Here is a 15203-nt window from a genome sequence, read left to right on the forward strand (position 1 = left end):
TCACATTACGCATCGACCAATCCCACCTTTGGGCCCTTGGTACCTTCTCTCAACCTTCACCGCGGCTACCAACTCAGGAGGGGCACCTTCAGAAAGCACTGGGTGCAGTAGTTAAGTGGCTTATTATTTACCTGCGTCGGCATACCCCTCACATTCACAATGTCCCTACTGTCTGTAAGCAGGCTTGCGCCGAAGATCCTGAATCCTAAGGTAAGATTGTTGAGAATGAGTCCTTGCGTTAGCTTGTTGGCTAGCAACATTGTTCTCGTGTAGTGGCTAAAGCAGCTAGCTTGCTAGCTGTCTAACTCCTGAATAACCATGTCCTGTAGGAACAAAAAAGCATGTCAGTGCTGTCTAACGTTACAGTCGAGCAACTGCCCTTTCTGAGAAGTAACGAAGGAGTGTTGTATTTTTGCTACATCAATGCAGCGCCAAATCGTGAAATGTGATATGAGTATGAAACGTTACATTAACGTTACCATGTTTTAGCCAACTTAATTGCAAGAAGGCTAACAGAACAGCTAGTGCTACCTTCCTAGCCTGTCAGTCCATCGAAGTTGTTGGGTTTGTTAAGCCTGAGCCTCTAAACGTAAATGTAGCAGCTACCCAGCTGACTTCTGCATGACATCGGCGAGTTGATGTCAGGCTTTACACCTAGTTGTCTGTTCGAGGTAGTTATGGTTTAAATGTGGAGGGGTAACGTCATGTCGTTTAAGCCTTGAACTCTTGATGTTTCTAACGCTTACGTTATTTTGATTCCCCCACTTGCAGCATTAACGTTACACCTGATAACCTTGTAATCTACCTTGAAGTGATTGCTGATTGTCTTGATGGTTAGCCAGCAGCATGTTGAGTTTTCCACTCAAAGTGTCTGCTTCAATTAGATCATGTACTTGTTCTGATTGCCATGTACAGGTTAATCCTACTGGCTCCGTTATTGTATTATCTACCATAAATTATATTATTAATAGTGAAGGCAGATCGATAGAGTATTTCTCCAGCCTGCACACCTCTAGCATGAAACCGCGGATAAGTTCATGGGGAAGTCGCATGGTAGGTCTACAGTCTACCATGACAGTGTTAACCTTTTACCCATTTATTTTTGTGTGTTATTAGGGCTACGGATTTCTTTTCTAAAAGACATGTCTTGGCAAAAATGGAAATGCAGTGCTAATGTAGAGAGATGAAATTGCTTATTTTGAGAAATAACTTCACATGCACGGACGCAATTCATCCATTCATCCTTATTATGTGATTGCGTACGCTCCCGTTGTTCAGCTGGCGATTGTCAGCACGTCAGCTGACATGTATGGTGTACACACCCAATGGTTAATTTTCACAAGGCAGAATCAACATGAACCTCATCTTTGTAACCCATAGGCCGCGCCGGCTTACAGTGCCTCACTGTGTCTTGAGTCTTGTGTCCTCAGTCAGGTTAAAGTTTGCTTTGCCATTTGTGTCTGAAGGTCAGGTTGCACAGCTCTTTGAAAAGTCAAGGAAGCATGGCTCAGCCGAAGGAGGGAATTCCATGCATGTATTGCATGTTCTAGTCATGTTCATCTCATTTGTGTGTGTGTGTGTGTGTGTGTGTGTGTGTGAGAGAGAGAGTGTGAGTGAATGTGAATAACTGTGCATTTGAGGACCTAGCCTATGTGAAAATAAGCTCAGTGTGCTGTTATTATATTTGGATGTTGTAAAATATTTGAGTGAATGAGTTCCCCAAAATCAACTTCCTTTTACTTAATATGACAAAATGTGTTTTATGGACAGTATGTCGCATGGTTCAGTTTGCTCCTCTTCTGGCAGGGCAAATGGATTTAGTAACTGTATGATCTTAACTTGTTTTCATACCTAAGCACTGTCCGTGATTGTTCGATACTGCAATGCACTTGTTTTGTCTACTAGAAATAATAATGATGTTGTGAATGATGTTCTGAATGATGTCCAACTTGGTTCTTCATGGTTGCCTGTACTGATTCAGTAGATGTTGTCTCTTAAAATGTAGTATAATGACTCGATTAAAACGGACTCTGTTGGGCTATTTTATTCCAAGACCCAGTCTGCCGCCATAGACATGTCTCCATTATCGTTCATACTACAGATAATCAAACTTTGATGTGCCCATTGAGGTTGTTTAGACTATTCCAGTATGCCCTACATATTTGTAATGTCAGTTAGTAAAAGATGGATAATAGATTGTCCAAAGTGAAGGCCATCTCTATGAAAGTTGATTGTTACCATGTGTGTGTGTGCATGTGTGAAACCACACATCTAACCGCCTTATTCTGTTTAATATTTTAGAGTGCAGCTTGTGTCTTTGTGGCCGCAAGGAATGCCTCTTCATCAGCGGTAAGGGCCCTGAATATGTGTGCTTTTGTGTGTAGATATTGTGTCTTTATGCATGTTAAGTATTTTTGTATTTTTTTTATTTTTTTAACCAAAAGCCCTACTAGGGACAAGTGTTGTGAATTAGCTTCAGCTAAAACACTGTGATGCATGCATCAGATGACTGTTTAAGCGTATCCATATTCTACCTAAATAAATCCTAATGATAATAATAAATAGAGTGTAGCCTAAATCCTTGCATGCCTTAAACATTGTTTATAGCAATCATACTACACTGGTGCTGCTACATCCCGTTCATGATCGCAAGGTTTGCATGTAGAGGCTAATCAGATTTGAAAGACATGAAGTCTGTCTGTTCTCTCCTCACCTCAGAACTGTTGTAATTACTGTAGTGATGTCATTTATATCTTGGGGCCTTTACTTAGCAGTGCTAATTTTACATTTTGATTGAATTGCTGTGCAGAACCTGAAAGATGTTCTGGCAGACCTCATTCCAAAAGAACAGTCCCGCGTCAAGAACTTCAAACAGCAGTATGGCAAAACCAACATCGGCCAGATTACGGTGGACATGGTACGTTGGTTTGTGTTGTCCTCTGAATGTTACACATGCGTTTGCCTCTGCCTTGTGTGCTGGAGTGTGTGTCGAGAATGCTAATTGAGCGTGTGTGTGTGGTCGTGTGTGCTCCCTCAGGTGTATGGCGGTATGAGGGGGATGAAGGGTCTGGTGTACGAGACCTCGGTGCTGGACCCAGATGAGGTAAGCGGCTGTGAGTGTTGGCCTCGCCATAAGAGGACCATACATTATCGTATAGCATCAGCACATACGTACATTTTAATGCTGTGGTTAGTTCCTTAGTGTTATTGCAATAGATAAGTGTGTATTGCACAAATATAGGAAGTGTGCTGGACATTTCACAGTGTTGTGACTAAATAAGAGTGTATCTGATGGAGTTTGGTATGTCCACAATACATTCCCTGACTCAGTAGAAGTGTTATTTATGAAGACATCTGTGGTCTGTTGGAGAAAAGAAAAGAAAAAAAACGTGTCTGGTGACCCGTGCAGCAGTTTGACCTTGTGTGGTCTAAAATGGCTCGGCTTGTCACTGTAGAGACGCTTTCGTGCCAAGTCTGAAAATGATGTTGGCAGAACAGCCCTTCTGTTTCAGGCTCCACGTTGCGTCTTGGGCTTTTTCTTGACATGAAACGGCACAAACACACACCCACGATCTAGACGAGATGTTCAAATAAAAAAACATGATCAGTTGTTTTAGCCATCAGACAATAGAAAATGATTTAAAAGAAAGACCTCAGAGGGGACTATAGGAAATGTATTGAGCGCATAGGAAATGGATGTAAACAGCTGAAGAACAGATTAAGGACAGTTCTAATGTTACGCGTTATGTACAGTATGGAGTAGCTCAGCTGATGGTAACATTAGGTAGTACAATGACATTAAATCTATATTATGTTATCGTTATGATGTCTAATCGGACATTGTGAAGAAGGTGAAGAAAGGATTTTTATTTTTGGTACTACACCTTCAAAAAACCCTTCAAGATGGAAAGACCTGCTGTGCTGATTGGTCTGTTTGTGGTTCCTGCCAGGGTATCCGTTTCCGTGGCTACAGCATTCCAGAATGCCAGCAGCTGCTACCCAAAGCACCCGGCGGGGCGGAGCCTCTGCCCGAGGGCCTCTTCTGGCTTCTGGTGACCGGACAGGTGCCCTCTGAAGAACAGGTGAGTGAGCAGCACCTGTAGCCGCTTCCAGACACGTCCACGGCAGTAATATGCGGATCTTTGTCAAACGGAGGTGTGACTCTTTGGGTGATTCAGATATATTGCTAACATGCGGACATTATGTGTGAAGGACACCGACGCACATGAGCGGAATCTCTGTGTGGTTGAACAGGTTGAGCGTGGTTGAACATGCGCATGGACAGATTCTGTGCCTGTTCTTCACTTCGTTCAGACATGAGCTCATTTGCATAACGTCCGTCGGAAATACTATGAGGGGAGCAGTGTAAGAGCCAACTAAGTTCGAAATGCCCGGTTATGTTGTTCAGATACACGGCTCAACAGCTTGACATCCGCAGAACATGTGGACTTGTGTGAGAGAGAGAGAAAGGGCGGGGGGTTGTTTAAAATGTGGTATCATATCTGTATCATATCTAGGCTGCAACCATGCACACAAAAGTGTGTGTGAGTGTGTGAAAATAGTGATCAGAGCAGTTAGTGACACCTTGCACTGGTTAACACAAGATGTGTGTGTGTGTGTGTGTGTGTGTGTGTGTGTGTGTGTGTGTGTGTGTCCATATTAATGCAGGCAAGCTGGCTGTCCAAGGAGTGGGCCAAGCGGGCAGCGCTGCCCTCCCACGTGGTGACCATGCTGGACAACTTCCCCACCAACCTGCACCCCATGTCCCAGTTCAGCGCCGCCATCACGGCCCTCAACAGCGAGAGCAGCTTCGCACGCGCCTACTCCGAGGGAGTCAACAAGGCCAAGTACTGGGAGGTGAGCGGCAGCTGCCTCAGGGCCAGTCCCATTTCTCGTTTCTACCCCCTACCCTGGCCTTCCCCTACCCCTTTCCCCTTGCCCTTGCTCATAGCAGCTGCCTCAGGGCCAGTCCCATTTCTCGTTTCTACCCCCTACCCTGGCCTTCCCCTACCCCTTTCCCCTTGCCCTTGCTCATAGCAGCTGCCTAAGGGCCAGTCCCATTTCTCGTTTCTACCCCCTACCCTGGCCTTCCCCTACCCCTTTCCCCTTGCCCTTGCTCATAGCAGCTGCCTAAGGGCCAGTCCCATTTCTCGTTTCTACCCCCTACCCTGGCCTTCCCCTACCCCTTTCCCCTTGCCCTTGCTCATAGCAGCTGCCTAAGGGCCAGTCCCATTTCTCATTTCTACCCCTACACCTTCTCCTTGCCCTTGCTCATACCCCTCCGTTTGGAGTGTGCCTCTGAAAAATCTTCGTTTGGAGGGGTATATAGCCCCCATATATACCACTGTCCCCTACCCCTCTGTTTTAACGGAATTTGGGACATCCCTACCCGTACATGTGAATGCTCAAAGCGGAGGGGAAGGGGAAAGGGGTAGAGCGAAGGGGTGTAATGGAATTGGGCCTAAGTGTCTCCAATTAGTTATCAGTTGCTCAGAGGAAAAAAAGTTCAAAGGTTTTGTCTGTAATGGTTTTATTGGGTTATTCAAACTCTCACACACAAGCAATTACCCTCACCTGTTGTTGCATAATGAAGTGTAGACGTGACTGTGTGTGTCTGTCTGTGAGTGTGTTTGTTTGTTTTATTTATTGTCTCTCCTGTGTGTAGTTTGTGTACGAGGACTCCATGGACTTGATTGCCAAGCTGCCGTGTGTGTGTGTGTGTTTGTTTGTGTTTATTTATTGTCTCTCCTGTGTGTAGTTTGTGTACGAGGACTCCATGGACTTGATTGCCAAGCTGCCGTGTGTGTGTGTGTGTGTGTGTGTTTGTTTGTGTTTATTTATTGTCTCTCCTGTGTGTAGTTTGTGTACGAGGACTCCATGGACTTGATTGCCAAGCTGCCGTGTGTGTGTGTGTGTTTGTTTGTGTTTATTTATTGTCTCTCCTGTGTGTAGTTTGTATACGAGGACTCCATGGACTTGATTGCCAAGCTGCCGTGCGTGGCGGCGAAGATCTACCGCAACCTGTACCGCGAGGGCAGCAGCATCGGCGCCATCGACTCGGGCCTCGACTGGTCCCACAACTTCACCAACATGCTGGGCTACCCCGACGCCCAGTTCACCGAGCTCATGCGCCTGTACCTCACCATCCACAGGTCAGCCCCACCACACACACACACACACACACACACACACACACACACACACACACACACACACATACATACAGGACACTCACACAGAGGCACCTCTGTGTTTACGCTAAAGCACATCTGCCATCCGGAACTCCGCCTGGTGCAGTGTTAGGCACAGCTTAACCCCATTAAGGTGCTGTGTCCACCAAACGCGTTTTTTGCGCCGACGGCGACAATTTTCAATGTAAAGTCTATGTAGCTCAGCACTCACAGCGCTGAGCACCCTCTGCGGAAAAAAACGGTCGGCGCCGACCTTTTTTGTCGCAGCGCTCAGAGCGCTCAAAGTTGAAATCTGTTCAACTTTTAGAACAGCGCCGGGCTCGTCAATGGCACTTCTCGTTATAAACCGTCTCTGGTTTTGGTAACTTAGCAACAATAAACACTTATCGAAGCGCCGAGAGGAGGAGGTTTTGGGCGCTCTGGCTGTAAAAAACGCATTTGGTGGACACAGCACCTAAAGCTTCACCTCACACTTCACCTTGACCACATAAGAGCTTCTCGTCTCCTGTCTGGGAATGACATTTTAAGATCACAGAACAGGCGTTGTTGTACAGTAATGTTTGTAATTTTAGTCTTCCACCTCTTAAATGTATCTAAAGCTTAGGGCTTTAGTATGAAGGATCTCAAAGCGCATAGTTGCTCAGTGACGTGTCTTGTGCATGAAAGTTATCGTGAGGAAGGACTCATTGTGCTGATCCACTGATGTGAAGTGACCTGGAAACTGGGCCGGGATGCTGCAAAATCAGGAAACAGGCTTTATTCTTTACAATGGTGCAGCAAGGGAGAGACATGGCCTCACCAAGAGGATTCCTCCATATCTCTTCTGAAACAGGGGAACAGCCTTGATTTAAATCTCTTGTGGGCCAAGGCAGGGGGGTGTGGGGATGTGGCCTCACAATCAGGTCACACCATCAGGTCTGGCCACTCTGTTGTTCTTTCATTAAAACTCCCCCCTTTGCCTGGGATGTTTCTCATAGGCCTGGCCCCATACCGTTTCTACAAACGTTGATGTTTCCCACCTGGTGATAAGCAAAAGGTCTCAATGGCTCCCACTGAATTCTGACAATTGAAACAATAAACAAAGGGTACTCTGAATACAGACCAAAGGCATAAGAGAATCCACATGGATACAGAAAACAGAAAACACATCAGACACAAGAAAAGGATATACCGTAATATACCAACTATTAGCCGCGGCTTATACATTGATTTAGCAACATTTCTTCAGCTATGAGGTTAATACAGGGGGGTAGTTAATATGGTTTTGTTTCTATGCCGCTAATACACAGGAAGTAGCTGTAACACTGATTCACAATACTTTCAAGATCTTGGTCATGTTATTAAACTATTATTAAAAATTATTTAAAGTAGATTTGGTGGCTTTTTGGTTATTATCCATTAATTATCTTGTTTGTTTGTTATCAATCAGTCTTTGCAAACATGCCCACCTGTCTTCATTAATTTGTCCTGGTGCACTCACAGGCTGTGGATATTTTGCCTCTTTTGTTTTTTCCCCATTATGTGGAATAGCAGGTGATTTAGTGTGTGTGTGTGTGTTCTGCCTGCAGTGACCATGAAGGAGGAAATGTCAGTGCCCACACCAGCCACCTGGTGGGCAGTGCCCTCTCTGACCCTTATCTCTCGTTCAGCGCCGCCATGAATGGCCTGGCAGGACCTCTACACGGCCTCGCCAACCAGGTGCGTACGTGTGTTTGTGTGTGTGTGTGTGTGTGTGTGTGTGTGTGTGCATCCTGCCAGTGGTAAGGGCTGTGCTCTAAGAGGTCATTAGTCTTGTTGACTGAAAGATATTGTAGGTATTTCGTCATTGAAAGGCTTCAGATTATTACAATTCTGACACTTTAACCCCATTAGCAGTGGCCTATCATGTCTTTATGTATATTCTTTAACCTCATAACCAGTGGCATATCATGTCTTTATGTATATTCTTTAACCTCATAACCAGTGGCATATCATGTCATTATGTATATTCTTTAACCTCATAACCAGTGGCATATCATGTCTATATTATGTTATCACAGTCAGCCTCCAGCAGTGCCTGGTTGGTTGTCTGCTGTGACTGACTGTAGTAGTGTATGTCCACACGCGTGTTGATCTGCTGAAATATTCACATGGTCTGTTTTCTGTTGTACTGTGACGGACATGATTTCAAGCTATCTGCAGCCATGTTCTCGGTGTTCAGACATGCTGTTGTGTTCAGTGTCCGTGTCTGTAGTGTGTTGTGCTGGAATCTTCCCATGTGTTGCGTTGTGTTGTGTAGCTGTGATGTTGTGCTGGAATATTCCCATGTGTTGCGTTGTGTTGTGTAGCTGTGATGACGTGCGTCTGACTGGTCACAGGAAGTGCTATGCTGCATTGGTAACTGTGATGTTGTGATTGCGTCTGATTGGTCACAGGAAGTGCTGGTGTGGCTGACGGCTCTGCAGAAGGAGATGGGTGGAGAGGTGTCGGACGAGAAGATGAGGGACTACATCTGGAACACACTCAAGTCAGGAAGGGTGAGTGAAGCATCATACACTGGAGTCAGTCAGGAAGGGTGTTACATCACACACTGGAGTCAGTCAGGAGTTTAAAGGAACACTTCACAGTTTTTTCATATTAAACGTTATTCTCGTAACTAAGACGAGTTGATACATACCTCTCACGTTTCAATGCGTGCACTCACTGGCGCTGGTGCGCAGCACTACTTTGATAGCACTTAACTAGCCCAGTTCATTCATTAGGATCCAAACAGAGGTGAAGTTAGAGTATGAAATATGAAAAAACGGTGAAGTGTTCCTTAGTTAGTTTATTTTCTCCAGAGGAAAATTCAGTTTCACTCCCAACTGAACATACAACTTCACAAGTTACGCCTCACAGTTCACAGTACAGATAGCTGGTAACATAAAGACATAAACATAACATGGCACGTAAGTTCAAATATATGGCATGACCTCACACGCTCAGGGAGAGAGAGTTCAACAGTCATATCACAAGTTCACAAGTTCAGAGCTGTCACTGGGAGTGCTTTCTCCAGTGGCCCACACGGAGAGGAAGTTTTCAACATGATTGACACATACACAACACGATTTTACTCCCCAAATTCTCATCAGAGTGTCATAACCAAGCCAGTGTGTGAATAAGGAGGAGTGTGTTTTCTGCATTAGAGATCAGAATGGGGATATGTTTTTACTTTGGCTTTGGTGAATAAGGAGGGTTCAGTGCATTGTATCTGCACAATGACCATAAAGTTAAATCTAATCTAACCTAATTGGCCACAAAGCTGCATACCTTCTATTTTAACATCAGAGAACAAGTTAAAATACTTACGGTATAAGGTTCTTCAAGAGAAAGACTTAAGTTGTAAATGAGTTGGGTCCTTTTGGGATGGTCCATTAAGCTGTTCATCTTCAGTGTCTGGATTGGGCCAGCCCCTGATTGGCAGCCCAACCCTCTAGCTGCTGATACATGGGGCAACGTTGTGAGCCATGTTGCTGGGCAGTGTTTCCTAGTATTGTGGGTCTGGCACCTTTCCATTGATGTTGGGCAACAATTTCTTTTCTCGAGACCTTTAATCATCAGTAGACAAATCGTCATGAACATCCAATCAGAATAAACGTGTGTGTGTGTCTGTGTTCTGGCTGCAGTGAAGCATGAAGGAGGGAATGTCAGTCCTCACACCAGCCAACTGGAGGGCAGTGCCCTCTCTAAGAAGTTGCCACTTGAATCATATCTCTCTCTCTCTCTCTCTCTCTCTCTCTCTCTCTCTCTCTCTCTCTCTCTCTCTCTCTCTCTCTCTCTCTCTCTCTCTCTCTCTCTCTCTCTCTCTCTCTGTGCCAGGTGGTGCCAGGCTACGGGCACGCAGTGCTCAGGAAGACGGATCCGCGGTACGCGTGCCAGCGCGAGTTCGCCATGAAGCACCTGCCGAACGACCCCATGTTCAAGCTGGTGGCGCAGCTGTACAAGATCGTGCCGAACGTGCTCCTGGAGCAGGGCAAGGCCAAGAACCCCTGGCCCAACGTGGACGCCCACAGCGGGGTACTGCTGCAGGTGAGCCCACCTGTTCTGGCCACGCCCACCCACGCTGCCTTGGGCGCAGTGTCACCAAAGATCCTTCATTATCCACGATATTCCGCAGCCCAACAATGGGGGTCGCCATGACACCGAGACGGTTTTCTATTTCCGGCGAAGCTGCATTGTATCTGTTTTAACGTGACGGTTTACGGTGCTTAACCTGTTGAGGAGTGAATTATTTTCCAAGTTCCTTCTAGAATTCAATGCAAACGATCTATAGTTTCAGTGTTCTGTATGCAGTCTGTGGGGAAAATCTCGGAGGGTAATTGTCTCATCATAATGCGGAACTCTCAGTTCACCGAACATTCTAATCACATATTTGTGACCGTACCCCTCAACAGGTTAACATATCATAATGCATATAAAAGTTAACTTTTCTATTTTATATCGGTTATATATGATGTAGTATATACATGCTGAGGGCAGAATTGTCAATATTTCGAAAGAAATCTAAGTTGAGGCATAATCTAGTTAGCTATGGAGAACGCACATGTTAACAGAATGAACGGAAGTTGAAAACAGTATCGTAACCATCGCAACGATACATATTTCCGGGTTAAGGAATGAGGTGGATACTGACAAGATAGAGCAACATAATGCATCTCTATGGAAGATCCTTCATTACTGACAAGATAGAGCAACATAATGCATCTCTATGGAAGATCCTTCATTATACTGACAAGATAGAGCAACATAATGCATCTCTATGGAAGATCTTTCATTACTGACAAGATAGAGCAACATAATGCATCTCTATGGAAGATCCTTCATTACTGACAAGATAGAGCAACATAATGCATCTCTATGGAAGATCCTTCATTACTGACAAGATAGAGCAACATAATGCATCTCTATGGAAGATCCCTCATTACTGACAAGATAGAGCAACATGATGCATCTCTATGGAAGATCCTTCATTACTGACAAGATAGAGCAACATAATGCATCTCTATGGAAGATCTTTCATTACTGACAAGATAGAGCAACATAATGCATCTCTATGGAAGATCTTTCATTACTGACAAGATAGAGCAACATAATGCATCTCTATGGAAGATCTTTCATTACTGACAAGACAGAGCAACATAATGCATCTCTATGGAAGATCCTTCATTACTGACAAGATAGAGCAACATAATGCATCTCTATGGAAGATCCTTCATTACTGACAAGATAGAGCAACATAATGCATCTCTATGGAAGATCCTTCATTACTGACAAGATAGAGCAACATAATGCATCTCTATGGAAGATCTTTCATTACTGACAAGATAGAGCAACATAATGCATCTCTATGGAAGATCTTTCATTAATCATTACTGACAAGATAGAGCAACATAATGCATCTCTATGGAAGATCCTTCATTACTGACAAGATAGAGCAACATAATGCATCTCTATGGAAGATCCTTCATTACTGACAAGATAGAGCAACATAATGCATCTCTATGGAAGATCTTTCATTACTGACAAGATAGAGCAACATAATGCATCTCTATGGAAGATCCTTCATTACTGATAAGACAGAGCAACATAATGCATCTCTATGGAAGATCCTTCATTACTGACAAGACAGAGCAACATAATGCATCTCTATGGAAGATCCTTCATTACTGACAAGATAGAGCAACATAATGCATCTCTATGGAAGATCCTTCATTAATCATTACTGACAAGATAGAGCAACATAATGCATCTCTATGGAAGATCCTTCATTACTGACAAGATAGAGCAACATAATGCATCTCTATGGAAGCAAAATTCGAACAGTTCCTGTCTGCTTAAAGAGGTGTGTCGTTAAGACGTCATAGTGGGATATCGATCTCTGTCAGATTGGCAAGCAGTTCAGTTCAAATGTAACATCACTTTCTAGGTCTGCTTAAAGGGGGATTTTGCCCGCCTCCCCTCTGCAAAAACAGAATGTTGAAATGGTGGAACGTTTGCGCCTCTCGCTCCGCTTTAACCCTCTCTGATTTAATTCACGCTGCTAGACAGCCTGAAATCTGCATATGTCATCTGGTATAGGCTAATTGAAACGACTGGCTAGCCTATGAGCTATGCACAGACGCATTTGATAGACATCCATAGCGCCCAATAAACGGCTCTGGGCATTCGTAAACCATGCTTCAAATACGAGAAAATTAATGTTTGGTTCCCAGACCACATCTCATTGAGATGTGGTGTGGTGGTGTTAGCCAGGCTAGGTAAGGCCGCCTTTTCTGGGTCAAGTAAGAGATGCAATTAATAGAGGATATGCGGAATGTCGCATGTAGGTCTAGGTCATATTTAAAATATATATTTTATGTTTGGATCACTGATTTTTTTGGATACTCAAATCAGATTTTTGTCTTTTTAATCTTCGCATGCTTTTGTACAAAATGATAACATACATACAATTAAATCGGATTTAACACGCAGGTTAACGATATTGTAGTTGACGATAGTTTAATTGTTGTCAGAGCGAGACGGCATCTACCCGTAACTGAGATGGGATGCCGACTGATGGTGATGCAGGCTGAGGTTTTAAAATGATTGTTGCAGTATTTACCAGTAGCCCAGTGCTTGCTATCGCCACCTGTATTCTCCAGTATTCACTACAAACAGATTCCCTTACTCGGTCTCATTGGCAGACCCCTATGTTTTAGTCATGGAGGAGAATTGGTATCTTAATCTGCAGTCGAGACCAAGGTCAGGCTCAGGCAGGATGCTGCTGTTACATTGGCTTGCAGTGTGCATGAGACCCTAATTAGTGTAGAAGTCTCTGCAGATCCACCTTGTGTAAGAATTAGCCTGTCCCCCGTGGATAATCCCTCTTGGAAAAAAAGGCTACTTTAAAACACTCATCAGCTGTGCCACTGACTAGGACTGCACTTAATTAAAACTGAATTTCAGTTTCAGTTCATATTACTTCCAACAATGTGTTCTCCCCGTGTGTGTGTGTGTGTGTGTGTGTGTTCTCCCCGCAGTACTCTCTGTGACACTAGTGTGTGTGTGTGTTCCGCTGTTCTCTCCCCGCAGTACTCTCTGTGACACGTGTGTGTGTGTGTGTGTGTTCTCCCCGCGGTACTCTCTGTGACACTAGTGTGTGTGTGTGTGTTCTCTCCCTGCAGTACTCTCTGTGACACTGGTGTGTGTGTGTGTGTGTGTGTGTTCTCCCCGCAGTACTACGGCATGACGGAGATGAACTACTACACGGTGCTGTTCGGCGTGTCCCGTGCCCTGGGAGTGCTTGCCCAGCTGATCTGGAGCCGAGCCCTGGGCTTCCCCCTGGAGCGCCCCAAATCCATGAGCTCCGACGGACTAATGAAACTGGTGGGAGCCAGCAAGTCCGGCTAGAGGAGCAGGAGGAGGCGGAGGAAGACGGAGGAAGATTGGGAAAGCGGAAGAGCGGAAGTTTGGGATGGGGAGAGAAGGGAGACTGGGGCTTGTTTTCAAAAGGAGACCACATCACTTTAAAGAACTCAAAAGAAGGGCCTTTACCACAGTTCCAACAGATAGCTAACTTATTGCTAACAGGGCAGTAGCTGATGATTAAACACGGAGGCAGTCAGAGTAGGTCTGTTTGTTTTTGTGGTGTTTGGGTCTTGGGGGGAGGGAGGGAGGGAAGAAGGGTAATTATTGAGGAAATATAGACTTTAACTTGGCATAACAAAGATATTCAAATGTACAGTTGAGATATGTTGCCGTTTAAGTTGGGGCACGGCAGATGAAGACTAGTGTGGATAACCAGTAAGGTAATTTAAGATCTTTTAAGGTGTATGTTAATGAACTGAGGAGGATCCCGTTGGCCTTTTCATCCCAGCTAATAATCAAAAATGGCTGATATTTTTGTTTTGTTTTGTCCATCTGTTTGTTTTGTTTGGTCTTGTCCCACCTAGGTTTGGCATTTTAGGATGTACATTTGTTTGATCTTTGTCCTCCCAGAGTGTAATAGAAGCTCCCCTTTTTTGTTTTATTTCTGGGTGGGTATGGGAGGGTGATTGTATTTTCCAGCTCCAAGTGGTTCTGTCTTGACTTAACCCTGGGAATTCTCGAAAATAATCTTTTTTTTTTTTTTTTAAGAAAAAAACGTAAAAAAAAAACCCTGGGCACTGAAACATTACCGCTTGCTCTTTTAAGCCCTAATTAGAAACTGGAAGCCCCTAGCAATGTGTAGCATCCTCTATACGGCCTGCGTAAGCAATACGACGAGCGGTGTGTGTATCAGCAGTGGCTCGCCACAGCACTATCAGAGCGATGTGATGGCCACAAATTCCTCCCTTTAAAATGAATGTATAGCAGAATAAGAACACCTTCTGTTATGGGAAAACTGGGAAAACCACTTTTAATTTGTACCGCAAAGAAAAGAAAGAATAATACACTCCAAAAAAACAAAAGGTCTTTTTTTTTTTTTTTTTTGTCATTGTTATATAACCACTCGTATTCAACAAAGCAGCCCCAAAACATATGGAAAACCCCAGCTCCTGAACAGATGTGTGTGTGCGCGTATGTGTGTGTGTGTGTGTGTGTGTGTGTGTATGCACTGCTGCCCAGCCAGGTGCTATATCCAACCAGGTATTTAGGAAACCCTATTCGTCCCATTCAACATGCATAGTGGGTCTTGTCCATGGGACAGCTTGGGATTCAGGTTTCACCTTTAACAGAAGATGTAGATATCCGCACACCCCTCACATTTCATTAAATGCTACTAATAAAAACATGACACGTTCAACAAGAGATCAAAGGCCTGCAAATGCCTCCTGGATATAACTATAAATGAAGATCTGTATTTTAAGTTGAACATCAGTGTGGAATTGATTTTTGCCAGAAGAACATACGTCCATGCATACATACTCACTTAATGTCTGTGCTGTATAGTGACGCAACTAAATAACTACCAAATATGGACGCCGATGATCAAAGGGGAAGAGGGGAGTTTTTACATGACCTGGTAGGCGTTGT

The 15203-nt window shown here is 44.3% G+C and overlaps 1 protein-coding gene across 1 annotated transcript; it reads left to right on the forward strand.

Annotated features, from left to right (window-relative positions):
- The first annotated feature begins 29 nt into the window (after positions 1 to 29).
- On the forward strand, positions 30 to 15042 carry LOC134092433 (citrate synthase, mitochondrial). Its single transcript, XM_062545291.1, has 11 exons — positions 30 to 210; positions 2302 to 2349; positions 2810 to 2917; positions 3038 to 3103; positions 3951 to 4082; positions 4669 to 4857; positions 5953 to 6152; positions 7760 to 7889; positions 8606 to 8707; positions 10029 to 10238; positions 13425 to 15042. The coding sequence occupies exons 1-11, from the start codon at positions 160 to 162 to the stop codon at positions 13596 to 13598; spliced, it is 1410 nt and encodes a 469-aa protein (XP_062401275.1). The 5' UTR covers positions 30 to 159; the 3' UTR covers positions 13599 to 15042.
- Positions 15043 to 15203: the final 161 nt, after the last annotated feature.

The sequence above is a fragment of the Sardina pilchardus genome, chromosome 9 (assembly GCF_963854185.1).
Source record: "Sardina pilchardus chromosome 9, fSarPil1.1, whole genome shotgun sequence".
NCBI classification, from domain to species: domain Eukaryota; kingdom Metazoa; phylum Chordata; class Actinopteri; order Clupeiformes; family Clupeidae; genus Sardina; species Sardina pilchardus.